Raw genomic sequence first — 27,328 nt, 5'->3', positions numbered from 1 at the left:
ATCTAGAGAAGCTGTGTCATCTGTCAGTAAATCTTTGGCAGCTGCCAGTAAATTTGTAGCTGGTGCCAGTAAATCCCAGACAGCTGCCAGTAAATTTGCGGCAGGTGCCAGTGAAGCCAGATGCAGCGTGGCACCTGACACCGGAAGTAGCACTATGAGTGCTGCTGCTGCAATTTTAGCCTGCTGTCTTAAAAATTGTATGACTAATTTTGCCAGCACAGGTCACTTTTTTAAACATCACATTAACCCATTATCAAGAATGATAACAGTTTAAAAAAGTTATTTATCTTTGTCATTAAGAACTTGTAAGTGCAGTGCATACATTTTTTAAGTGCTTTAATGGTCAAAATTACGGAAGATTAGGGCCACGGTGGATTTTTATTTATTCATTTTTTTCAGAGATCTTCGTTCATATCCAACATTTTTCATTCAGGTCATCTGGACAGTTTCTTTGTGTGTGTGTGTGCTGAAATGGATCCGGAAGGCTTCATCAGTCAAGGAAACGCACAACACAAAACTGATTCTTCCACCAACAGCTTACTCCAAAGTGGAACAAACCAGTTATGTTGGTGCTAAGATGGTCTCTTTGACACACCCCCTCCTCCATTGCGGCCCTCTTCCTTGTTGACAGTTGTGTCAAACTGGTTGAAAACAACAAAAGTCCATGCTCAATAATCCAGGTATACAATCCTGGACTAAAAAAATGTTAGATTGCATACCTGGATTATTGAGCATGGACTTTGTTATCTTCGTTCATAATTCTGAGATTAAAATCGAAGTTATGATTTTAACATTAGAAATCTGACTTTAATCTCAAAATTGTGATGAAAAAATATCGTGGCCCTAATCCTTTTCCGTGCAAAAATAAAATGTCTTAAAACAATTGTTTTTAAATTTTGAAATCTTACCATGACTTATTTTGCGCTTCGCGTGTTGATTCCGGGAACGTTTTTTTTGCCCCTCTTGAGTCGCCGTAGCGGCCTTCTTCGCAGGTTTACAGCGTTAGCCCGGTGGTGTGTGCGGACGGTAAATAGCGTCAGTTTATTTATTTTATAAGGTTAGAAAAGCCGAATTACGCTGATTTTGCAGAGCTATAAAGCGTAACAAAGATACGCAAAGGAGTGGGACTGAGAAGGAAGTAGTTAGCTTAAATTCTTGATTTCGCTAGCAGACCTTGGCGACATGTCGTTCGACGAGCCGAACATGGTAAACGTGCCCGCCATGCAAAACGTATCCAGAAAACGGAATAAGAAGCGCTATATGTCTGGTCAACCCAACAAGCGGTACAGGCGCTCCCGGGACCTGGAGGTGGGCATGCAGGGGGTCCTGGTTACCTGCGGAAACAACAACATGAGACCGTGCACCATAGAAGCCATGGATCTGCTCATTGAATACGCAGACAAGCTCTATGGACCCGAGGTGGTAAGTCCTGCTAGTGGTGAACCTTATTTACACATATCGTTATGATGAACTGAAACTGGAAGTGAAAATGGATAGTGTAATGGGATAAAGGAACTACTAGAAGCTGCACCAATCAGTCACAACTGTAAGAGCCCTGAAGGGGGCGCTGTTCTGCTGAAAACCCTTCTGGTTTCATTTGAAAGTTACTTTGGATACAAAAATATTTAAATCATGTCATCTGGTTGACGTTTAAAACATCATACTAGTCCATTTAGCCTCATAGTAGCATGCTATACAAATATATTGTCCTTATTCTCACTGGTCAGATCTATTTCAGGTGTTTAGTTGTGAAGTTATGTTCAGTTTATATTTTATTGCATCTATTTCAGGATGTTATTGCGTGTGTGTGTTTCACTTTCAGAATATTTAAGCAGATTATAGTAAAGGTTTAAGAACAATTCCTTTTAGCCTTCGTTGAGTTTTTATACAGAATTTTAAATTATAGGGTTAGTGTTTTGAAAGTTGTGCATCATTGTGCTTTTAATCCCCTTACCAACGTTACATGACAGCTTCCAGATCAGTTTGGATCCAGCGGACAAAACGAGGCCGAGGAGGAAGATGTGGATGTTGCCTTGAAGAAGGAAGTTGCGCAACTGAGAGCGCAGAGAACCGATGAGGAGAGGCGCTTCCAGGTCCTCGAGAGCGGAGCTTTCAATGTCATCTTCATCAGAACTCGAAATATAGGTTCAGTTGTGTGTGTTTGGGGGAGGGTGGCAACAATATGAGTATTATGTGTTATTATTTATGTGATAAGTGTTTTCTTCTTCCTCTCCTAGAGCCTGACAAATTGATTCATTACATTATGAGTGACCTCCATGCCACCAAGCAGAAAAAGTCACGTTTGGTCCTTCGCATGTTGCCAGTAAGAAGATAAAATTTATTACAATGTAACTACATGTGGTTTGTTCTAAGTTTATAGTTTTGAAAGAGTGTTAACTGCAGTAAGTCAAGTGGTGCTGAATCAGTCTGTTAGTCGGACATCTGAAATAAATTTTGCACCCCTTAAAGTGGCATAACATGTTGACTCTGGTGTTGTGACTTGGTAATAAAAACGCTTGTTTTTATGTTGTCATCTGCAGTAAATGATCTTTTTTTCTCCCACAGGTCGTCGGGACATGCAGGCCTTATCACGAAGATATAATGAAATATCTGACCATGTTCCTGGCTCCTTGGTTTCAAGCTCCAAACCATGGAACATTTAAGGTGGCCTACAAGGCTCGCAACAACAACCAGCACAGGAGAGAAGAAATCATCAAAAACGTTGCAGGTTTTACAGGATTCCTTTTCGGTATTAGTAGGCCTGTCGCGATAAACAATAAATCAATTAACCACATTGAAAATTGTCGACCTCCTTGTCATTTATCGGCTTTATCGTTTCTTCGTGTCTCACGTTCTACTGAAGACACTGGATGACAAAAAGCTCAACTCCGGTGCTCTTCACTGACCCCTCCCTTTCTTTTTTACATCCATTTTAACCGTCCAAAATCGCGTTTTTAGGTCGTTAAAAGCAGCTAAGCTGAGAAGCTAAGCTATGCGCTAAGCTAACAGGCCGACTCGGACCTTTGGATCTCCGTCTTGTCGAAGATCCAAAATTCACAGTTTAAACTCGTGCCTTCGTGTAAAAAGTTGCTTTTCTCTGCAAAAAGAAGCTGAGAACTTGTTTACTGATTTAAAAAAAAAAAAATTTATTAAAAGCTTTCTGTGACAAATGCTATGCTAAAGAGCTCAAACCACACCGAGCGTCCGCCTGTTTGAGAACCGTAGAGAGACAGCCCATGTCAAGTCAAGGGCCCTCCCTCCCATTTTTCCTTAAAGAGACAAGCTGCTCGCTCCCTCGCTATCCATCCTTCGGTTCAAACAGTCTTGTACTGCCATCCAGTGATCAAAACAGGTACTAGGCTCAAAAATTTACATTTCTTCTTAAATTTGACAATAATTACTAATTATTGTCAAATTTCAAACAATATTATCGCTTATCGCAATAATTTCTGAGACAATTTATCGCCCAGCAAAATTTGTTATCGTGACAGGCCTAGTGAATTTTCCGATTATTTCTCACGTACTGAAGAAAAACCGACTTGTCTTTGATTTTTTTTTTTTCCCCCACACATTTAGGTATTTTGGCGAGGCTGAACCCTAAAAACAGGGCGAATCTGATGAACCCTGACTACGCAGTGGTTGTGGAGATCATCAAGAATGTGTGTTGCGTCAGCGTGGTAAAAGACTATAAACTGTTCAAAAAGTACAACGTTTACGAAATCGTAAAAGATTCGCCCGACACCGATGCGGCCACAACGAAAACGGACGCAGAGGTGAAGGAAAAGCACAGTGGAGAGGAGGGGGACAAAGAAGAGGGCGACATGGAAGAGAGTGAGGGCAAAGAGGAGTCGCATGACAAGAAGGAAGGTGATGGGGGAGATGATGCACAAGGCGAGGAGGAGGTGAATGAGGGGGGAGATCATAAACAAGACAATGAGGTTAATGAGGGGGGAGATGATGTACAAGTCAAGGAGGAGGTGAATGAGGGGGGAGATCATAAACGAGACAATGAGGTTAATGAGGGGGGAGATGACACACAAGACAATGAGGTTAATGAGGGGGGAGATGATGTACAAGTCGAGGAGGAGGTGAATGAGGGGGGAGATGACGCACAAGACAACGAGGTTAATGAGGGGGGAGATGATGTAAAAGTCGAGGAGGTGAATGAGGGGGGAGATGATGTACAAGTCAAGGAGGAGGTTAATGAGGGGGGAGATGGAGGGCAATGAGGGTGAAGGTGAGGCCATCAAGGTGAAGATGAAGAGGTTAAAGAAGAGGAAGGCTGTGTGGAATAAGAGTAAATATTTGAAGAGATCAGTCCATTGAGTTTCTTTATGGTCATAATGTGCATACAAAATTGGCTAATATTATTGGTCAAAAAGTTCCTAATGTAATTTTTTATAAACATAAAAATCATAGAGAGTAATTCCTTGTAATGTCTCCATGCTGTCCTTTACAGAAGCAGCAGTTTGTTTTTTATTTCTGCATCATGAAACATGAACCAGCCTGTCGCCCGTTTCATGTTCAATGTGAACTTTAATTTCAGTTTCATTCAAGTTTTGACGTTTTTACACAAAAACCTGATCAACTTATTAGATATAAGGGAGCAATCTGCCGTGTAGGTCGTAGAAATAGAAATCCAGACGTTCCTGTAAGAGGTTTCATCTTATTTAGCTTCTTTGTTTTTGTAGCTGTTGTTTCCTGAACTGATTCATGAATTAAAGCTTTTGGTGTTTGACTGATTTTTTTTTATTCATTTTATTTAATTTGTTGCTTGTTTTAGCTGTGTTTTAACTGAAAATAGCAACATTTCAATATAAATCTGTTTATAAGCATCTGTTTCACGTTTTTGTTTTTCCAAATTTAAAGGGATGGCTTTTTTGGAATTTAGTGCCCAAAGTCGACTTTATTCTTGCCAATATTCAGGAACTCAAGTAGAAGCTAAAGGTAAAATAAAATTTTACAATCACTTAAATTGTGAATGTCGCTATAATAATGTCTTATAAAGAGATTTTTGTCCATGACGTGACAAGTGCATTCAAGAAATTTAACTTTCACCACCACTAAAGAGTGAAACAAATATTACAGCAGTGATTTATTTTTTGTGTGTTTTCTAAAAAAATAAAAGCCACATTTTTCTTCACTACAAATTACAATTTAAAGGAGAAACCGGGAAACAAGTCCTAATAGTAATTATAATTTATCCCACAAGGTGGCTTTAAAGTTCCAGTTCAGTAAAACTTTCAATATACTGCAAGTACCTTGTTTCATGGATCAACATCTGATCTCAGAATCTGAATGTTCCTTTTTATCTTTTCGTCTGTCGATAACCACGATGTGTGATGCACAGAAATATATATATATATTTATCTACATTTGGAATTTAACACCCTTTACATAATTTTACCATTCTGTATCTAATTGGGGCTGCACGGTGGAACAGCTGGCAGAGCTGCCACCTCTCAGCGAGTAGGTTGCACTGGGCCAAATCCCGGCCAGCCCCCCAAGCGGAGCCCGCATGCTCCCCCTGTGCATGTGTGGGCTCTCGGCTGGTACTACAATTTACTCCCACAGACCAAAAACATGCACGTTAGGCTGATTAAATAGTACCTAAGTGTGAGTGAGAGAGTGAATGGTTGTCTCTGTGTCCCTGTGATGGACTGGTGACCCGCCCAGAGTGTACCCCGTACAGTGATGGCTGGATATGAGCACCAGCTACCCTCAAAAAAGAGAAGTGGGTAAAGATAATGGCTTTAAATCCACATCAGAACCGATAGAGTTCATGTAACTGAAGAGGTTCTATGGTGCAACACCTTTAAATTGAAATTTCGTGCATAATTTACTCATGCGGCAACTCTTGACAGTAAAGGAATAAATAAAGAACAAAAAATAGATATTATACTTGGTGACCAGAATGAATGACTCAAAGCAGATTTCTTTTAGCTTATTTTTTGGACTATAAGACGCACTTAAAATCCTTCAATTTTCTCAATAGTCGACAGTGCACCTTATGTATTAATTCTGGTTGCGCTTACTGACCTCAAACTGATTTTATGTGGTACAACTGAACAATGTTGAGAGTTATTGTGGGTGAGTTGAATAAAGTTTGACTTTTCTGACTGTTTTGTTTCGCTTAATGCGCCTTATAATCCGGTGCGCCTTGTGTATGAAAACAGACCCGTTCATTGATATCGCTCCTTATAGTCTGAAAAATACGGTATGCGTTTGGTTTGTTAATGAGTTTGCAAAAGGTCGTACGTCTGTCTTCTCTTTAGAATAAAGTTTAATAAAGACTAATCACTCGTATTTATTTTAGTATTTCTGAATAGGGGGAGTGGTGGCGCAGAGGCTAGGGAAGTTGAGCCCATGATCGGAAAGTCGCTGGTTCAACTCCCCAGACCGACAAATCAAAATATTCATTCATTCAACCTTTATTTAAACAGATAAGTCACGTTGAGCCTTGAAGACTCATTTACAAGTGAGACCTGCTTAGACAGACAATAAAAAGTGGTGAAAATGACACAGGGTTTGGAGACAAAAAAAAATTCCTAACACGCTTTTGACCTCTGTTTGAAGGTCAAAAGTGTGATAATGAAAAAAAAAATCTTGCACACTGGCACATAATGATACCGACATTACGCGGGGGTGGACGTAAGGGTGGTAAGCAGCCAGAGACAACACACAGAGCCACTGTAGAGTTCAGATCAAATCACTCAGTTCATAAAGTTCTCTCTGGGGAGATCCGTGCACACTCGGGGGGGGGGGGGGGGGTGTCGAGGACGACCGGAGACGAATGCAGAGTCCTGAAATGATGACATAATGTTTATTCAGCTGGGCTCCTCTTAAAAGTCCATGGAAATTCCTCAGTAGGTGAGAAGGGAGGGGGTTGGAGCATCAGGTTTACAAAACCTCCAGGCGGGTTGAGATAAGATGGCCTGTCAAGGCCAGTCAGGGAGCCAAATTCAGATTAACACGATTGTTTTGGGGACAGGCAGAACTTTAATGACATCTACCTTGAGTCTGTGTCAGTCCACTCAGATTCGAAACATCCAAATTAAACAACCATACCAATGGAACGTGCTTGAGAATAATCCCCGAGATCTGATGCATTCTGCCAAGAGTCTGGGTACTCGAGGCACAAACCAAGCCATCATATAAAGCAGGCAGCCTGACCAGGTCCAGATTTGTTGCCGACGACTTCCTTGTTTGTTGATAGACCAGGAACCAGCTGAATCCAAAAAAAACAGAAACCAGTTATCATAAATCCAGTTATAAATGCATCCTTAAAATCCACAGATGACAGCAGAGATAGACTCGTCATCAAGTCTTCAAAGTCGATGAGATATCCAGCTGCGTGCGTGCCAACAGGGCAGATTGGCTGGCCTAAAGCCTGTTTTCTCTTCGAAGAAATGTTATCAATTGTGTTGAGGGACCAACTGATCAAAACAAGTCCACCCTGCACCTGCCCCACCCCCGGATCTCCAAGCAAGGCCCCCCCAACCCCCACCATCAGCCCCTTCCTCCCTGCTCCACACAGAGAGCTGTGGTTGTGTCAAAGGGCATCTGGCATAAAACAACTGCAAAGTCTTCATGCGAGTTAGTTGGCTGTGACGACACCTGAAGAAGGTTGCAGCCGAAAGTAAAAATTTAAGTTTATTATTTCTGAATATGTAGAGCCGTCCTCCACAGATCATCAAACGTTGGGATGATACCGTTTTACTCTGGAACGTTGGCTGTTTGTAGATTTATAGATCCTCATTGAAAACAAACTGAGAAATACCTCTAATCCAGATATAGTGTGCACATACTGCAATGGCTGTAAATAATTATAATAAGGACCTCCAATTCTTGTTTTCAGTCTGTCTCACACATTCACTAATTTGTTTTTGTCTCTTTCTGCTCATTACACGGGCTGAGCTGTTGGTGTGACCCACCAGTCGTTATTGTCGTGCTCACAAATTGCGTCGTCTCCTGCTCTCAGGTGGCTCAGCGAGCTGCTGACAGGCCTGTAGCTCTAACCCAATGGACGGGGTTTCAGCTTGTCAGTGTGGATTATTAGGAAAATACCAATTAAACGGTAACTGGCCTGCGTAATGACCAACATACAGCGTCCCCTTATAATTATATGCCAGCTACAATTCTCATGTTCCAGATGCAAATAATGAACATTCAAATATGACTTTCCTGCATGAGCAAGAGTGTTTTTATTGTTAATGAATGCATTTGTTGAAAAATGCTTCTGTGGGTAATTAAAGTATTCAGAGCATTTTAAACTGTTTAAATGTTCTGCAGGTGCATGATATAAAAAGGGAATATTTAAATTCAAAATGCCAACATGGAAAGCAGCATCAGATGTTTTAATTGCCCTCAAGGCTATTTCTAATTAAACCTCCATGGGCGCTCCATTCAAAGGTGTGTGACACACACACATACTGCTGTGCTACACAGGATTGGACTCTCGTTCAGGTTTAAATGTCACAGGTCGTGTGAAACAATGGCATCCACAGGCGCATGTGCACAGCGTCCTGGGGGGGTCAGGATTAGCATCCATTGGTGTGATTCCATATCTGACCTTTATGAGCAGCTAAGTTGTGCTCTCCTGGGTCTCATTTGTTTCATTTCAACCAAACCTCTCATGACTGCAGCGTTCTGTCTCAGTACAGAATGAGCATGCTGCAGATGATTTTAGAGTTTCAGAGCTTGTTCAGGTGTATTTTTTTAACCTACTTCTATGTCCATAAATTAATTTCAGAATGTGATCTTAAAACCTAAACTTTGTATTTTGACTTATAGCTTTATATCTGTAAAGAAAAATAACACATTTATTAAAAAAATATTTATTTTTTCTTTATTTCAATGATTGCTTTTAGACCAAAAATATGTGAAAACCAGTTAGAAAGAGAAATTGAAAGATGATTTCCCCTAAAAAAAAATAAAAATAAAATGCGTCAAAAATGTATTTACTGATAAACATTGCAGATTTGAACAACAAACTAATGTGGAAAAATAGGGCAAAGATTTAGGCAAAATTTATACAGAGATGGGGGAAAAATCCTCACAGATTCACAAACCATTCTTACAAACACAGATTTATTCAACTAAATCTTACACCATATTTATTATCCTAGAAAACTCCATCAGCTTTACCCAACCCAGTCTCCTAGATGCTGCAGATGTAATGAAGAAGGAGCAGATTTACATCATATGCTCTGAGACTGTAATAACCTGAAGAAGTTGTCACAAAAAGGCTGGTGAACCCAGTGGTGCAGGCAAGCAGGCAAGGACTCAGAATAATGTAAAATGAAGAATTTATTAACTAAGCAAAAGAGCTGTCAGGGCAGCAAAATAAACATGGATAATCAGGAGGTACTTGCATAACTGACAGATCATCACCAGTGGACATAAGACAATGCCACAACAAGGACTAACACAAAGACACAGACTTATATACAGGAAACAACAATTAGACCAAGTGATGACACCTGTGAGTAATCACAGATGCCAGAGATGGAGACAGAGGATGCAAGACAAGAACACAACACAAAATGTGGCTAGATACTAGAGAAACACAAGCCCTAAAAAGAGAAACAGAGAATCAGGGGGAATACAGACATAAACACGACACCAGGGACAAGACCACAGCTCCTACAGAAGAATCGGGACTCAATATTCATACAACTGGGTAAATTATTCCAGAAACAAATTATGAGTGACCCAAGTGTTGCTTTGCTGGGGGGACACAGATATATTATATTATCTAAACCATTATCAGCAGAAGCTAACTCCTTTTGCAATGACAGCAGCAACAAATAAATAAATACTGTATTTTTTGGACTATAAGGCGCACTTAAAGCCCTTTAATTATCTCACAAATTGACAGTGAGCTTTATAATCCAGTGTGCCTTATTTATTAATTCTGGCTGTGCCTACTGACCTTGAACCAATTTCATGTGGTATCACAATATTTTACTACAGAGCCTTGAATATGATGTTGGAATTAGAGGAACAGCTCTAAAATGGTTTAAATCATATCTATCTGATAGATTCCAGTTTGTAAATTTAAATAATAAATCTTCTTCATACACCAAAGTTAGTAGGAGAGATCTTATCTCTCCAGTTTTAGTTTCTCTCATTGGCTCCCTGTCAAATCCAGAATAGAATTCAAAATCTTACTTCTAACCTACAAAGCTCTCAACAACCTAGCTCCATCTTATATTACAAATCTTATTGTTCCATATTATCCTAACAGAGCACTTCGCTCTCAGGCTGCAGGTTTACTTGTGGTTCCTAGAATTTACAAAAACAGAATGGGGGTCAAATCCTTCAGTTATCAGGCTCCTCTCTTGTGGAACCAACTTCCAATCTCTGTCCGTGAGGCTGACACATTATCCAGTTTTAAAACTAGGCTTAAGGCTTTCCTTTTTGCTAAATCCTATAGTTAAGACTCTGGCAGCAGCATTTTGGATCAACTGAAGATGTTTTAAAGAAGTATTTGGACATCCAGATAATAAACCATTGCAATAGTCCAGTCTAGACGAGACAATTGCATGGACCAGTTTTTCTGCATCATTTTTAGATAAGATGTTTCTAATTTTAGTGATATTACGCAGGTGGAAGAAGGCAGTTCTAGTAACGTTTTTAATGTGGGGGATAAAAGACTTGTCCTGATCAAAAATAACACCAGGTTGGATTTTTGGTGGTACCCCTCTCTTGGATCAATTTGGGCCCCACATTTGGTGTGGGGCCCACTCCCCCCGGTCGTGCCCCCCTTTGGCGGGGGACCCCCTTGCCGCCGGTGCATTGGTGGCTCTCGGTGTCTGGGCTGGGTGGTGGGGTGCACGTCGGTCTGCCCTGGTTGCTGCCTGGCGGGGCCTGGGTGCCCTGGCTCTGTCGGGGCTCTGCCGGGAGGTGGTATGGCCTCGGGGCTTGGGGCTCGGTGTCCATGGCCGGATCTACTTGGGGGGGGCATGGGTCGCCGGCCGGACCTGTGGGCTCGTCGCTGCAGCTTCCTGGAGGCTCTGCATTGTGGTGGCTGGGGTCACCCGGTTCTTTCCTCTGCTCCTCTCTGGGGGGGTGCGGTTCTCCCTGTTGGGAGACTCCTGGGGCTCCGGGCCTGTGGGCCGCTGTGTGTCTGTGGCTCCGGTCCTCCCTATGTTGCCATTGTGTCCTGGGGGACGGGTCTGTGGGCCCCCGCGTCCACTATTGGGCATTCTTTTGGAGAAATCTGGTGGTGGCAGGCGTGCTTGCGCGGGTGTTTGGATTCAGGTGCTGTGACAGGTGCACGCTAGGTTGGGTAGTGGTGGAAGCTAGATGATTCCTTGTGCAATGTCGAATGTTTCATGGTGATATTGTGGGTGGCATTGTGCTGTGCATGTTGTTTTGTCGTGGTGGTCTCTCGTTTTATCTATTTCTCTTTTATTATTTAATTATTCTTCTTTCTTCTCTCTTTAAAAAAAAAAAAAAAAATTGTTGATTGATGGAGATAAGTTTAGTTAAACACATCACTTTGAATCTTTCTTTAAACTAAGCTAAAACAAAAAAAAAAGAAAAAAAAATAACACCAAGAGTTTTTTACATTAGAGATGGAGGCCAGATTAATGCCATTTAAGGAGGGAGAAAAATTAATTCCTATGGTGCTCAGGTTCAAAAACCAAAACCTGTCTTATCTGTGTTCAAAAGGAGAAAATTAAGGGTCATCCAGGTTTTTATGTCTTTAAGACATGCTTGTAGTCTAAGTAGCTGATTGGATTCATTGTGTTTAATGGACAAATATAATTGTGTGTCATCAGCATAACAAGGAAATTTTAGCCCATGCTGTTTAATAATTTGACCTAATGGAAGCATATATAAAGTAAAGAGTATTGGCCCAAGCACTGAGCCCTGAGGAACTCCATGACTAACTTTTAAAAGGGAGTTTTTCCTTTCCACTGTTGCCACTGTGCTTGCTCAGGATGGGAGACTGCATCGAAGCCAAGATTCAACTTGTCTGCTGGATTCCTTAGATAGAGAACTTTACTAATTGGCTTTTATGTTTGTGAATGTTTCTGTAAAGTGCCCTGAAACAACTTTGTTGTGATTTGGTGCTATATAAATATACTGAATTGAATGTGGTACAATTGAACAATGTTGAGTTATTGTGAATGAGTTGAATAAAGTTTGACTTGTCTGTTTTGTTTCACTTAATGCACCTCATAATCTGATGCGCCTTATAGTCTGAAAAATACAGTATATAAAAAGTATTCTGATGTTAAGTAATAAAACAGAATCCCCAACACAGCAGCACCGGTGGAATGAGTTATCATATTGTCCATCTGAAAACATTATGTATTGTTTCAAAGACAAACCAGAAGTGTTTGTAAAAATCTGGGATGTCATCGTAAACAGAATACAGATATAAGGTGTTTTTTACTTCTTTTTTTAAATTTTGATATATAATTCTATGAAATGAACACAGCAGATATATTTTTGTACGAGACCGCTTGTTTTTCTTTTATTGGGTTTCTTACAGGAAGGAGGGTTTGGACTGTAACTGAACACGTAACATGAATTTTGTAACTTCTCTTGTAAATGATACATATTTAATAATAATTTTTAAAAAATTATAAAACCCTTGAAAACCTGATCTTAAAACCTAAATGTTGTATTTTGACTTACAGCTTAAATATCTGTAAAGAAAAAGAAGTCAACATTTATCCAAAAATATTTGTTTTATTTCACTGATTGTTTATGGACAGAAAATATTGACAGGGTTTAAATGGTTCAAAGCTTCTTTTCAATCTTATTGATGAAAATTGTAAGTTTTTTGTGTTTACAATAAATATTACTTTAATTTAACCATATGACGTAAAATGAAATTAAAACATGAATCAACAAATTCATAAACCACAATACCAAAATACTTTTCAGCACAAAAATATTTAACAGAATTATACAGATACCTAGTTTTGAAGTTTAATTCATGTTTAACCTGTCAATCAACCATTGAATCAAATTATAATTCGAAACGTACTTTGTACATTTTCAGGGATTCAAGGAGACAAACATACTGTTTTTAGTGCAGTAAGCAATTTATGAATGTTTGCACTTAAATTCCTGTTATAATTCAGCAGCATATTTTCAGTTTGAAACAGGATTCCTTTAATTACACTCCTCTGTTCTATTCTCCATCCACGTTGTGTTTTTACACTTGTTCTCCACTTCATTTTTATGATACTACCATTTCTACCTCACTATACTTATTTAACTGTAGTTTCTCTTTTTTTTCCATGTAGAAATTATTTTACACAGTTTTCATGTTTTGATAAGAGATTTAAATTCCATGTACTATTAAAATAATTCAACCGTTTCCTAGTTTAATTTGATGCATGTTTGTTTTTCATTTGAAATGTGAAAAAATCCACATGTATTCTGGGAGAAGGTAATAACTTGAACAAAATATGATTTTTCTTCCTGCAAATATTACACATGGGACATCAGTAATGAAAACTTTATATAGATAGAACATATAAGGTAAAATAATGGCAGCAGCAGCTAGCCGTAGCACCTATGGTGTAGCCCAGGGCACTACCTGCAGAAATATAATATTTTAAAGCAAAAATTATGGTTTAAAAGTTCATAAAACAGCTGTGGCATAAAACGCATCAATATTTTCAAGACTGAAGTTGTTTTAGGATGGTAGCGAGCCACTTTCGTCTCGACTGCGCATTTCAGTGGTTCCCAACACTAGTCCTTGAGGAACACCATCCTGCATGTTTTAGTTGTTTCTCTGCTCCAACATACCTGAATCAGTGATTTAATTACTTCCTTAAGTTCGGCAGAAGCCTGTTAATCACCCTTTCATTCAAATCAGTTGTATTAGAGCAGAGGAACAACTAAAACATGCAGGATGGTGTTCCTCAGGGACCAGGGTTAGGTACCACTAGCTATTAGCTTTTCAATCTGGTTGGAATAAAAACATTTTTCTCCAAAATGAGTCTGTTCAAAAAGCTATGTACAACAGGTAAAACATTAATTGTTCATTCACTTTTTTACATGACCCAACTTTAAAAGACCTGAATCTCCTTAAGAGTTTTATTTGCCTTATGCATTATCTTCTTTTTGCGTATTACATTGTTAGTAACCCGTTGTTTTATTTTAATTATGAACTCAGTTTATACTGTGGTGGACTATCCATCCTCCAATTATTGTCACATCGTATTGTAGTGCACCGGTCACAAGAAGCTAATTTAAAGAATGTGGCGAGCATTAGAGTCATTAAGGCTTGATAATGAAGAAACAACTACAGCTGTGGGGTTTTTTTTTGGCTACTTCCTCAGTCTTTACAAGTAGCCGAACACTGACTGAAAGACACTGACTGTGGTATTTGCCAGATAATAAATTACATCCTCCAAAGTGACCATGAATTAAACCCACATGTGCTGCTATATAAATGCATTGCGAGTCCTGTTTTAATGCGAAGCTAAAGTGCAACAAATGTGTTTGTGTTCATTTGTGCATCCACTCAGGCGTGTGACATCTGTCCAGATGCTTGTCTTTTGTTATATAAAAAAATTGATTATTTATTTGTTATTATCTGTCGTTTCCAAAAATAACATGTTTTGGACTTTTGTGTAGATGTCGTCTTATTGCACGTCTGGCAGCCAGCTCTGAGAAACTGGCTCGACAATGAGTAATGCTTATCAACCCTTAACAGCCTGTCAGCTCACTGCTATTAGCTGTCCCCCACCCCCACCCCACCCTACACACACACACAATCCTACAGGTAGGCCAACAATGCTCATATTGGTTCAAAACTATGCTGTTTGTTTCCCCGGGAGGCAAGCAATCAGCAGACGAATTTAGTTGATTGGGATTATGGAAAGTAATTTGTGTTTTAAAAAAAAAGTAAGAGGGATTTTTTTTTTTAAAGAGCAAATAATGCAGTGAAATTACTTCTCTTAATACCTGCGATGGAGTTGCTTTTTGAATGTAAATGACTGTTTATGCGATTTGAAGGTTAAAAAAAACAGCAAGCTTGATTTTAATAGAAATGTTTGTTTTTTAACTCAGTGGTTCTCAAACTAGGGTCCCCGGACCCCCAGGGGTCCATGAGCTGGTGCTTGGTGGTGGTGGGGGGTGGTGGTGGGGGGTGTCCCCAAAAATGTAAATAAATATTTGAAAAAAAAAAAAAATAATAAAATGCATATCCATTTAGGGCGCCCAGGGGAGCAGATAGTGGGGGTTCAGGGCCTTGCTCAAGGGCTTAGAGTGAGGCAAATGAGGGTGGAGGCAGGTGTGGGTGCTTCATCTATCCCACCCACATTTTGATGTTGTCAGTAACGGGATTTGATCTGGCCATCTTTGGATCACAGGCCCACCTTCTCTAGCCTCTGCGCCACCACTCCCCACCAAAACGCAGGAAATTACATTTACTTTATTCAAAAATGTGGGAGGAAGCCCCCAAAAAAGGAAAAATATTCCATGTTTAAAAGTATAAAAATTATATTAACACTATTAAAGAACTGGACAAGTATTTATGTTACACAAATATTTCCATTGCATTAAAGAGACAAATTAAATAAAATTATTTAACAAACATGAGGGTTATGAGGGGGTCCCTGAAACTTTTTCTCCCCTGTAAGGGGTCCTTGAGCGCAAAAAGTTTGAGAACCCCTGGTTTAACTGATGGGAGAGAAACAAGCATCACTGAAAAACACATTTCGCAGCATTCGTTCCCTTCCATTCACTATATGTTCAGCTGTCTCCATCAGTCTTCTCGGTGGGGGTGTTTTGCGTGTAAATGAGGAGCTTTTGCTGTAAGGAGACACATTTAAGCATGATGGTAACAAGAACCTTGACAATTTGTTAGACAGGGGAGGCCATGTGGGGGCAGAGAGTCAGCACGGCAGATTGCAAAGTGACAACATGAATAGAAACGAGAAGAAAACAAGGAAAACAGACTGAGGCCAAAAAAGCACAGGATCTTTCTTCACCTCTAATTGGTGACGGAGACAATTTAAAACCCTGAGTGATTATTTTTTTACAGAGAGAGCTCAGTGTTTGACTGATCTTTGGGAATTGTTGGCTAAGTTGCTATAACATATTCTAATGTCAAACAGGGTGTTGCTTCATAATACATGACTGCAAGGATTTAGTTTTGCTGACACTGCAGTTTATAGCTAAAAGCTAACACAAGATAATTATTAGTGGTTCTAAAACCAGTAAAAATGGTCATGCTTATGCATTTTATAACTGTGAACACGTTTGTGTACCACATTTCAACACAAAACAACAAAATTAATTTAATTCAAACTGAGGTAAGACCAATGTTGTATGTGCTAATTTTGCTTTTTCAAATGTACTGAGCTACCATCTGTGTACATTTACAAGAATGGCAAATGACAAAAATATATGTAACATATAGGAAAGTGGCATTCTTTTGAAGAAGGCATATTGCAGGGCACTCTTCCTTTTCGAGTCACGGGGGTCACTGGTGCTTACGGTGGCCCTAAGGTGTAAATGAACATTTGAAAAAAACACAACAAAAATAACAAAATCACAACAACATTTGGAAAAACTGAATTACATTAAGCCAAAGCGGAAGTGGTCCAAGCGGAAGTGGCTGGAATCACATTAGAAAAAACAAAATTACATTTGAAAAAACAGAATCACATTAGAAAAAATGGAATGACATTTGAAAAAGCGGAATTATATTAAGCCAAACAGGAAGTTTTTTTTTTTTTTAACTTTATTAACAGTATAAAACTGCAATAACGTTCTGTTTGGCTTAATGTAATTCCGTTTTTTCAACTGTAATTCCATTTTTTCAAATGTTGTTCATTTACACCTTAGGGTCACCATAGGTGCTCATGTCCTGCAGTGACTGTACAAGAGGTGGGGGACACCCTGGACATGTCTCCAGTCCATCATAAGGACAAACAACCATTCACTCTCTCACTCACACCTAGGGACAATTTAGAGTTACCAATCAGCCTAACATGCATGTTTTTGGTCTGTGGGAGGAAACCGGAGCACTCGGAAAAAAACTATGCATGCACAGAGAGAACATGCAAACTCCACCCAGAATGCCCCTTGGCTGGGATTTGAACCGGTGACCTTCTTGCTGAGAGGCGGCAGCTCTACCACCATGCCGCCGCATGGAGTTGTATGATAAAGAAATCAAGGATGTTTAGCTAAAACTAAGAACTTCTCAGCTGAAAGGCAGCTAACTGTAAGCTTCAGTTAAATAAGTTTAACTGTCATAACAAATTTACATTTTTATAGTTTAGTTACCTGACATGCATGCTAATCAGAATTTTATTCTCTATAAATAAATCAAGCTAATGCATAGTTGAGGTAAAATCCTAATGAAGACTATGAAACACACTTGCCATATTTTCACATCTTGAAAAGTAAAATGTAAAACTAAAACAAGACTGGAAATATCACATTTGGGATGTGGTAATGAGTGTTTTGGGTGAACGATTGTATTCTGGCACTAATTACTCTATCACGAACTCACTCCCTAAGATTAAACTCCTCCACTAATTCAAAATGTATTTTTGTGAGTCCGTGAACATGTAAAGTAGCATAATAGATACAAGATAATTAGCCAAGCAACACATCCGAGACAACAACACGGTTGGAACTTGGTGATACATGAGGTTTTTAATGGACACACAAGAAAAGAATGCACAAGATTAATATGAGGTCTAATTTAAAACATGTGCTCTTCTTTTCCATTCCATTTTTCAGGTGTTAGTAAGCATTTCCTAAATCAGTACAATTCTGAAAGTCCTGTACTCTACGTGTAGAGATTTATGACGTATAGTACATCTGACAAAGGATACTCATTCTGTTATAATTACCTGTGTTTTGGAGGAAGATCTTATTGGGTTGGATAGTGTGGCAGTGGAACGTGTATATGTAGTTTTCAGGCAGATGTCAGAAAGACAGAAGGGCTTCCTTAGGAGGACACACAGCTTTAACAGGATTGGAAATGGTAGCGACCAGCTGTAAGAGGCAAGTGAAAGCAGGGGATGAGAGTCAAAAGTGGGACTAAGGCGGCGTGGCAGTGCAAGGAGTGCATTGTTTTATTGCCACAGAGTAAACCAAAAACACACGTTTGCTTTTGGCAACAGCTTGGAAAGATGAAGAAAGAAGGATGAAATCAGTTTGAAAGAAAGAGACTTAGATTTGGGAATGAATAAAGCTGTTCAAACACATCATCAAACACTGCCAGCACAGCAGGGGGCCTAGGGATACACCCGTCTGAGTTGGGCGGTGTGGGTGTGTGCGTATAGTTTTGTATCGGCCTAATAAACCATCCCTCTATAAAAAAAAAAAAAAAAGGAGAGTGGATGTTGAGTAGTGGAGGGGGATACAGGACCTTTTTTTTTTTTGCCCCATGTGTACACCTCTTTCAAATGCACCGACCGACAGACACATAGCGCTGGTGGCAAGCATCTGAGGTTCTTTGATGTTTGTCGATACCACAGCGTGATGATGTCATACGGCAGAGGAGGGAGGTATGATCAAAGAAGAGAGGGAGGGATGAGGACGCAAGAAAGGATATCCAAGACAACAACAGGACAAAGATGGCGACTGCTTTTGCCATGGGACGTCCACTGGCATCCAGACGTCCGAATCACCAGGAAGGACCAAATTCATGCAGCAAGTGTGTTCTCTTTATTTGTTCCAACGGGATGGCCGATAATATAACACATTGGAACCACTACGCCAACCTCAGCCATCACTGCCGCCGGGCTAGCACGGTAAGCCCTCCGTCTTTTCTCCGTCGCCGTCAAACCTTCAACCCTCAGCACCCCGATGTCTGGTTACTCTCGCTCCATCCCATGTATTTACCATGAGTTGCCGTCCTTTTTTGATATCACATTTTATACCCATTTTTCCTTCTTTTGCTCAGCCCTTTCATCATGGTCTTTTGGCTGTTAATATAGGCCTCTCTTTGCCATCAAAGGCAGCACATCAATTGCCTTGACTCCCAAGTGTATGTGTGAGGGTGAAAGGAAGAAAAGGGAGAGAGGAGAAAAAAGAATAACACCATGTATCAAAGATCAAGGCATGCTTTCATGCCTGTTTTTGGCCTTGCTTGGGTTTCGCTCACCATCATCTTTCCACCGTCGTTTTTTTTTTTTTTAAACGCAGTCCAAGGCTAAAGATGCTCTTCGAACCCTCAGACGATTCCACCGCATCCTCATTACCCCTCATTTGCTAAAAGATGAACGAAGTCGCTTTTGTGGGAAAATGGAAGCAAAGATTTTTTTTTTCTGGTTCTCTTTGAGAATATTCTGTAGCTTGCAGCCTCTTGGGCCAGAGCTCTGCCCCAATGATGACAATACGTGAAACAATATTTGAATAAGCAGCAGGAGGGCAGCCAGCTAATCCACTGTGGCTAATCCAGTATTGGTGCAGGCCATATTGGTAGCTGGAGTATTCAACGCCGTCACAATACACATCAGCAGGACGCCATGGCAGATACACTGACACTCTTACTAGAGGCATGACTAGGAGAGACCAGCAGATGGATGGATAGATGGGTGGATAAATGATAATTAGATGGATGGATGAATATCTTGATCATATCAACGCCTACGTTCACATTTTGTCTCCGGTTGTGCAACTTGCTCAGACTATTGGAAAAAAGCTAATACGGACAAACACTTGGGTAAACTAAATAGAAGTAGAAGAAAAAAGCATCAACTCATAAACAGCTTTGATGATGACGTTTAAGTCTTAATTTATAGTAAAGAGTTAAACCAACCTGTCATGTTCAATAAATACCAAACGTACGAGGCCCACTAAAACTATTCTTATCTTATATTTTAAGGCTTTTGTTGTAACCAAAATACTTGTCTCCAATTAGGTTTGTTAAGAAAAAGGTCTGTTTCAGTTTCAAGAGGTACATAATGAAGATTTCATTCGCTGTGAGCATCTAAATGAGTCTTTGTGCTGGGAGGCCCCCAAGAGATAAGCCTGTTTCTGACGGGCCTCCGTACAGACACCCAAATCTGCTGTGGCAGCTGGAACAAAGAGACCCCTGAGCTGGACCAGCATGTTGACAAAAAAGACCCGTCTGAGGAGGCTGGCTCGGTTTCTGAATTAATAACCCACTTGCATCTTCACTAAAAATGGCGCTTATTTTAATCATGTTGTTGACAGCAGTTGAAGAATGTCCATTGAAGCGGCTTCATCGAGCATTCGTTTTCCACGTTGTACAGTCGCCTCTGCTGCAGAAATCCATCACAGCACCTTATTAGTTAAATCATAGAGCACAGCTAATAAAAGCTTAGCTGTGCATTATATTGAAGTTGTAGATAATGATAATTAGCTAGTTGAGTTTGAGTGCTGGTGTTGTGCGTTCTGGCAGAGTCACACATCCATGTATTTTCCTGTATAACGTGCAAGGCTGGTTGTACAATAGACATACGGCTTAATGCATCCAGAGGAAAAGACAGGCAGGTGTGAGACACAATACGCTGCATGACAGATGGCAACGTGTCTCACGGTGAAGCTGCAGTAAACTGTACTGTCATATTCTCCAGTAAGAACGTCAGGATAGGTTTTAGATTTATAGTAAATGATGCGCAAAAGTTGTCTCTGGCAGAGTCCTGTTTGCTATGCACCCTGTTTTTTGACTGATCTCCAGTTTGTATTTAACAATACTTTTGGAGTAAAATCATTTCAGCCTTGATGTCCATAAATCCTTAAGTGAAAATGCGTGGAATGGTTGCGAACGATTGTCCACTTGTTGGTGAACAGCCTTGTTTTAGAAGAGTAGATGTTCATTCTGAACAGACTGATAAGCTCATTGCTCGTCCAAGCGGGACCAAGACAGTTTCTGCTGTCTTAAAACAAACTCAAATCTCAGAAATTTCAGTGGTTCACAAGAAGGCTTTTTTTGGTTTTGCAACTTTTTTTGCACTGTTGTCCGTTTCATATCATATGATACGTCTATTCCGGCAGAAATATTATAATATTCTAACTGTTCCAGGTTAGCTGCTGTTATTTGCGTGTGAAAACAACCACATAATTCCATTTAAAAATGTGCAAATAAAATGGATAGTAGTGTAAAGGTTTGTAAGATAATATCTGTTACATCTGCGGTAAAGATTTTAAGAGCTGCAATCCACCTGGGTAGCCTTTTCAAACTAGATTGTTATTTAATTTATGCAGTCACTTATTTTACATTTACAAATGTTCGCGTTGTTGGCTTTACTGTATAGAAATCAGTTTTCACTTTCTCAATAAACAGGGTTTTTATTTTAGTCCAAAATGCTCATTTATATTGACCAAGATGAGTTATATTTGCAATAAAAGGTACAAATATCCAAGAGGTGAAAACTTTTCATTGCAGCTGATGGATATATGTACAGTTTATGTACAGATGGAGGTGGATGGATGGATGTAGGATGAGGGCCAGGTGTATTAGTTGCCTCCCTTGTGTGATGACCTTTCTTCAGCTCAGAGCCCACACTTCTATAATACACACACACACACACACACACACACATGGTACAGATTCATTACAGATTCATAAGTAGCAACGTGCCCCCAACCCCTCCTCACCAAGACATCATAAAGGTCAAGTTCATCTTCGTCAGTATTCTCTCGCTGTCTCTCTGCCTCCCCTCCTTATTGTCTCCGGGGGCACAACAGCACCAGCCTGATGATGCAGGAAGCTGTGAGCGCAGGAGCTGGGTGTTTATCAGAGTGCTGCCTGTGGAGAATACAGGCCGAAGAAGTCATATATGAATTTATTTTCATGCTATAGCAAGCTTTGCTGTAAAGTCTGCCAATCAAACACCACAGCTCTGCGATGGCTTCCACTGGTACTGAACTATTTCACACTGATTAAATGTCATTGTTTGAAAAAATATATTTTTAAAAAGTAATTAGGCTTCTTGATTAATTTTTTTTTTTTTTTTTTTTGATGGTCCTAGAATACAAATTTTTGCTCTGTCACATCAAAAGAAATAAAAACATTGACTAAAATATAAGTATCAATCTTTTCAGACCCAAGTTGCCATGAAGACAAATTTAATCCAGATGGATTGGATGGAGAAGAACATGGGTGTTTGGACCTCCTCTGAACCACCGGACCCTGACTTGCTTCTCGTGGGACCTCCAGCCTGACAGGAGGAATGGCACTGGGCGCCATCTATGTCACAGGGGTAAAAATTAAGAACAAACTTACTAAAAATCATTTTAGAGATTGTCTTTTTTTTTTTAGGTCATGTAAAAACATGTATTATGTGTTAATAATTGTCATAAATAGGACATTGTTTTGGAGTAATTTGATGCGATAAAGTCACATGTTCTCAACCAGATTTATATACAAATATAAACTGCATAATCCAGCAATAAATAACTACTACAGGCTCTATATAATGTTAATAAACCAGTGGTCATCAGTATCATCGGGGTGGATGACACTTTGTCTTTTACCAAAATATTTTATAACCTACTGGCCACTTTTGTAAAAACTTCAGAAATTAATTATTGGGTGGAAATCTCAACCCAGTCCAAGATGGCTGCCACAGCCAAGTGACTTTTAAAAACAGATATGTAGCCTGCATTTGATGTGGTTGTACCTGAGAGTCATACACAACACAAGCTCTAACAGCTAGTTGTTGTGGAACATCTTTGTTAAAAAATAAACTTTACCACTAACTGGTGGAGTCAACCCTGTTGGTCTGTTAGCAAAATATCTAATGAGAATGAAATTTAATGAAACCTTCAGAAACTAATTAATTACTTGATTAATTAATGTTTATAGTCAATCCAGTTCAAGATGGACGCCTCAGATAATTTAACATTACCCAACACGCTAAGACTCAGTCAGTTTTGCAGATATTGAGCTAACATTTGGCTTATTAGTAGCTGACAGTCATTCTAATTAATTCCCCCATTGGAGATTACAATAAATAAATTAATTAATTAAAACATTCCTTCAGTGACAAAAGGCTTCAAACCTGATCATTTCTTGATCATTTCTCCACTTAAGATGCTCTTATTTTGAAACTCTGGCATGAAAGTACTATCGCTATTTGTTTTTCTCCTTACATTTTACTTTGTGTTAATGTGACTTAGAATGCTAAAAAGGTCACGTTAATCACTTGAGCTTAATTGACAAAATCACAAATGGGAATATTTGGACCTCAGATGTTAAGAGTGGTGTGCTTTTATACAAACAAATAAATAAATAAGACATTTGTTTAGCTGCAAGTGGGTTGGTAAATCTCCATCTCTGTTCTTTATTTCCCACCCCTCAACGTCCACACACGCGCGCGCGCACACACGCACGCACTGAAAGCAGCGGAAGCTCTGCGCTCCAGAATGACTGACAGCCAGGCGGAGGAGAGGGACAGGGAGGAGGATGCTCGGGTGGCACCACCATGTCCTGTCAGTCAGTCAGCCTCTCTGCCCGTGGATATCAGCTCCTAATCCAGATGAAGACATCACCAACAGAACACAAAGTCTGAGAGGTGAGTCGCCTTCTTATTACCTGTGCTGCTCCAGGTTATTTGTCTCGCTTTTCCAAACTGACGTGGTGCCTGCATGGTGTCTCAATATATATAAAAACTGTGATTAAAAATATATATATATACATAGCTGGTTGTGTCCTGATTCGCTCATCAAAACTCGTGTAATAATAACTTGGAATTAATAGATTGAATCCAGTCAGTTTGGAATGAATTATCTTGCCAAACGGTTTCACCCATAGGGGGCGCTGTTGAGTCCACTTGATCAAAAAATCTGCAATGATTGAACTGGTATAATCGATAAAACCCGTTCAGTAATTTATTAATTTCACCACCAGACAGGGTTAGTGATGACAAAGCTTATATCTGTAAATAAAACCGTTTACACACTTTTATTTACCTTGGATTTATTCAATTTATAGCACTTAAGAATTCCTCTCATAGTAATGGAAGCAAAATTATCTTCCTTTTTACTTATAAAATTATTATTATTAATAACATTTAAAGCAACCAGAGTTGACTTTTAGTACAATAGGCCGGTTGATATTTTAATATTGTATCCATTTATTAACATATTTGATTGATTACAGTAAAAACATTTATTGCAAATAAAATGAAACATAAAAGCTTATCCTGAACTATATCAAATATCAAACTATATCATATTTTTAACATGTTTACTCCAGTAATTTTCCAGACATACTGATGTGCAATCTTGAAATGTGGGTTTGCACTCAGTGCAAACAAAGCACTGGTTGAATCTGCCCAAAAACTGTGGAAGCTTGTTGGGCTGTGGATATACATATTTTATACATTAATTATGTTTTTTTTTTTTTTTTTTCAGAAAAATAAATAAAATACATACATTTTTTTAAAGTACGTTTGAATTTTGATTGTTCTAAAAAAGCATCTCCAGGATTAACTCAACAAATCTGAGCGTAAATACTTACCAATACATCAAAATTGTCTGGTGTTGGCCTATTTTCAGTCATTTCAACTCTATCCGTAGGTAAACAAACACAAGATGGTAGCTGTCGACAAAGATTTTTTCTTTTTTTTTAGGGACAAATTAACCACCAATATGAGGGGGGAAAAAGTGCAAAAGTTGTTTCATGTTATAGGATTTTTTTTAATGCATTCATTAAAAAAATTGCACAATGCGGGGGTTCCCAACACTGGTCCTTGAGGAACACCATCCTGCATGTTTTAGTTGTTTCCCTTCTCCAACACACGTGATTCAGTGATTTAATTACATCTGTGTGTTCTGCAGAAGCCTGTTAATCACCCATTTATTAATATCATGTGGGTCGGAGCAGGGAAACAACTAAAACATGCAGGATGGTGTTCCTCAAGGACCAAGGTTGGGAACCCCTGCATTAGTGCATATGCAAGAATTTTATTCAGTTTAAAATCTTCCTGGGTTGACAATATGATTAAGCATGCAGGGTTAATCTGCCAGATGACATGTTTATTTGGATACATCTACAGACAAAACTCTTTGCTTTTACATTAAATAGCTGTAAACCACTGCAGCCAGCTGCATGGAAATGCAGATATATAGTTAACACAGCTTTGCAACTTTTTTTCCCTTTTTTAAACAGTTAAGCATAGCATTCATACTAGATGTAAAATGTCTGTTCGTTACATAAGATAAGCTAGAACTTGTAAATGTAACTGGTTTGTAGTCAAAACTAGAGCTAAAGAAGCATCAACTCTGAATTATAATGTCTATGCATCAGCTATAAAAAAAATTAATTACAAATTTAAATACATGACATTTACAGGTACTCCATACGAGGGCTATTTGACAAAATAGCTCAGAGGAGAACAATTCCTGAAAGCCGACAGCTCATCGGTCAGATATCTGGCAATTATTATCTTTTCATAAATTAAACTTTTGATTTAAAATCTAGTTTTATTCTACGTGAACTTGTCGGCTGGTGGACTGAGTTCTGCAGCTCTGTCAAAGGTCATCCACAAACGTAACAGGATCATTTCCCTGAAGGAAATATTTCAGTATTTTTTAAACGTTTCTCTCATAGATTTTAAAATTTACATCCTATTTTCACAATACTCTTCAGTAAAACCAGAACATTTTGCTGAGTTTTGTCTGATGGTGTACACGACAAACGGAGATTGTTTTCTCTGACACAAAAATCTTTGACTCCAAGTCTCAGAGTGGAAGTTTTCGGAAACGTCCAGCATTGATGTGAAATGGCGCAGGCATATCATAGACAACTGCAGTCAATAGATTTCCTTCCTCGAGTAAATGTGCTGCTAGACTATCTATGGCTCAGTTGAGATGCATTTATCACATTTCACAAATACTGAACGGACCCGTAACTGTTTTTATACTCAAAACTTAAGTGTCTGTATACATTCCAGTCATTGAAACACAAAAATCCCAGCACCATCTTGATCGGACATGAAAATCACAGATGATTTCACATATTTTGGAGTCTCATCTAAACAGTAATTGTGATCATAGCGTTGTTGTGTGAACTTGTAAAGTTTTCACAATCAAAATGATAAAATCTATCATCTCTTCAACAAAATACCTTAAATCCCAACATAGACATTTTCTGTCTGCCTCAGTCTGATTTCTGAATGGGCTCAGGAGGCAAAGAGGGTTGAAGCCAGCCCACCTCGATGCGTCTTTGAGTGGCAAAGCAAGGTAGTAACAGAGGCAAAATGATCAATATGTGAAAAAGTATGCCAGCTTTGCGTCATAATGTAATGAAGTGATGGCATCTGGTCTATAAACAGACGTATCACTGAAGGAGGATCAATGACGCACAGCAACTTTGTGTTACGTTTAAAAATAATAGTTAACCACAAAGAGCATCATTAAACTGAGTTAAGTCCAAATGTTTTAGAAACAATTCAAGGGAGAAGTCCGTCACACATTGAATGAATTGCGCTCCACAATAATGCAGCTCAGTTCTGCTCTATGTCTTTTTTGTGTTGGCGATGTTCGTTTCATTTCTGGAAATGTATACATGTGCAGGACATGGTCGACTACATGGGTGATTGTTAGACAAGAGGCAGCATAGACACACAATGTTAGTCTGCACAGGACTGCCATGTCGTAGAACTGTTTTATGAAACGGGGTTAGGTCTGGTCGGTTACTGACTCAGCAACATTCAAGATCAAAAACCTCACACTGAAACAGGGAAACAGGACTCACAAGTCCAAAGTCTACATTAACTCAGCTCTTGGACATCTTCTGGCAGACTAACGCTGACTCCACAAGTTTGTGAACTCCCCCCCCCCCCCCCCCAATAAAAAGCAGAATCTCCAGAAATGCTGCAGATTCATGTGAAAGGTACAATACATAGACATTAATATCTATCTGTCTGTCCGCCCGTCTGTCTATCTATATCAGTGTTTCCCCTATACAAGCAGGGCACACGGCCCTGTCAACAAAAACGAGTGCCTTGCCTACCAACCCCCGCCCCCGACAACTGTCGGTATACGCGGGGGGCAATACAAACGCACTACCAAAAATTTTACTGTGCTACTGACGTACCGCTCCACATCAGTCGGTATAAACTGGCAACAATGCGGGCTAGCAACACAGAGGTAACTCCTTCTCGTGTCCCCCCCCCACCCCCTACCCATCAACAAAAATAAAATACAACGAGCGCCCCACCAAGGGAACTGATCTAGGACAAACACTGTACAGTAGTCCCTCGTTTATCGCGGGGGATCCGTAACCTGAAGCCCAGCGATAAGTGAAAAACCACGAAGTAGGAATAGTAAGTAATACAAGTAATAAGTAATAGTTTATTTTAGTATATATATATATATATATATATATATATATATATATATATATATATAT

At 39.4% G+C, this 27,328-nt stretch overlaps 1 protein-coding gene across 1 annotated transcript; it reads left to right on the top strand.

Moving 5' to 3' along the window:
* Positions 1-971: 971 nt before the first annotated feature.
* thumpd1 (THUMP domain containing 1) lies at positions 972-4,229 on the top strand. The gene is made up of 5 exons (XM_037689820.1): positions 972-1,422; positions 1,971-2,145; positions 2,238-2,323; positions 2,566-2,728; positions 3,577-4,229. Exons 1-5 carry the CDS (start codon positions 1,183-1,185, stop codon positions 4,227-4,229), a joined length of 1,317 nt encoding a protein of 438 aa, XP_037545748.1. The 5' UTR covers positions 972-1,182.
* Positions 4,230-27,328: the final 23,099 nt, after the last annotated feature.

This window comes from Nematolebias whitei, chromosome 16 (assembly GCF_014905685.2).
Source record: "Nematolebias whitei isolate Nwh7 chromosome 16, NemWhi1, whole genome shotgun sequence".
NCBI lineage: Eukaryota > Metazoa > Chordata > Actinopteri > Cyprinodontiformes > Rivulidae > Nematolebias > Nematolebias whitei.
Note: the sequence above shows the minus strand (reverse complement) of the source record. Positions and strands in the feature narration are given on the sequence as shown.

What these genes read in the sequence shown, in the direction of transcription:
- thumpd1 (XM_037689820.1), top strand. Translation starts at nt 1,183, where the DNA reads ATGTCGTTCGACGAGCCGAACATGGTAAACGTGCCCGCCATGCAAAAC. An exon ending in AGCTCTATGGACCCGAGGTG is followed by an intron (nt 1,423 to 1,970) that starts GTAAGTCCTGCT and finishes GTTACATGACAG; the next exon opens with CTTCCAGATCAGTTTGGATC. An exon ending in TGGTCCTTCGCATGTTGCCA is followed by an intron (nt 2,324 to 2,565) that starts GTAAGAAGATAA and finishes TTTCTCCCACAG; the next exon opens with GTCGTCGGGACATGCAGGCC.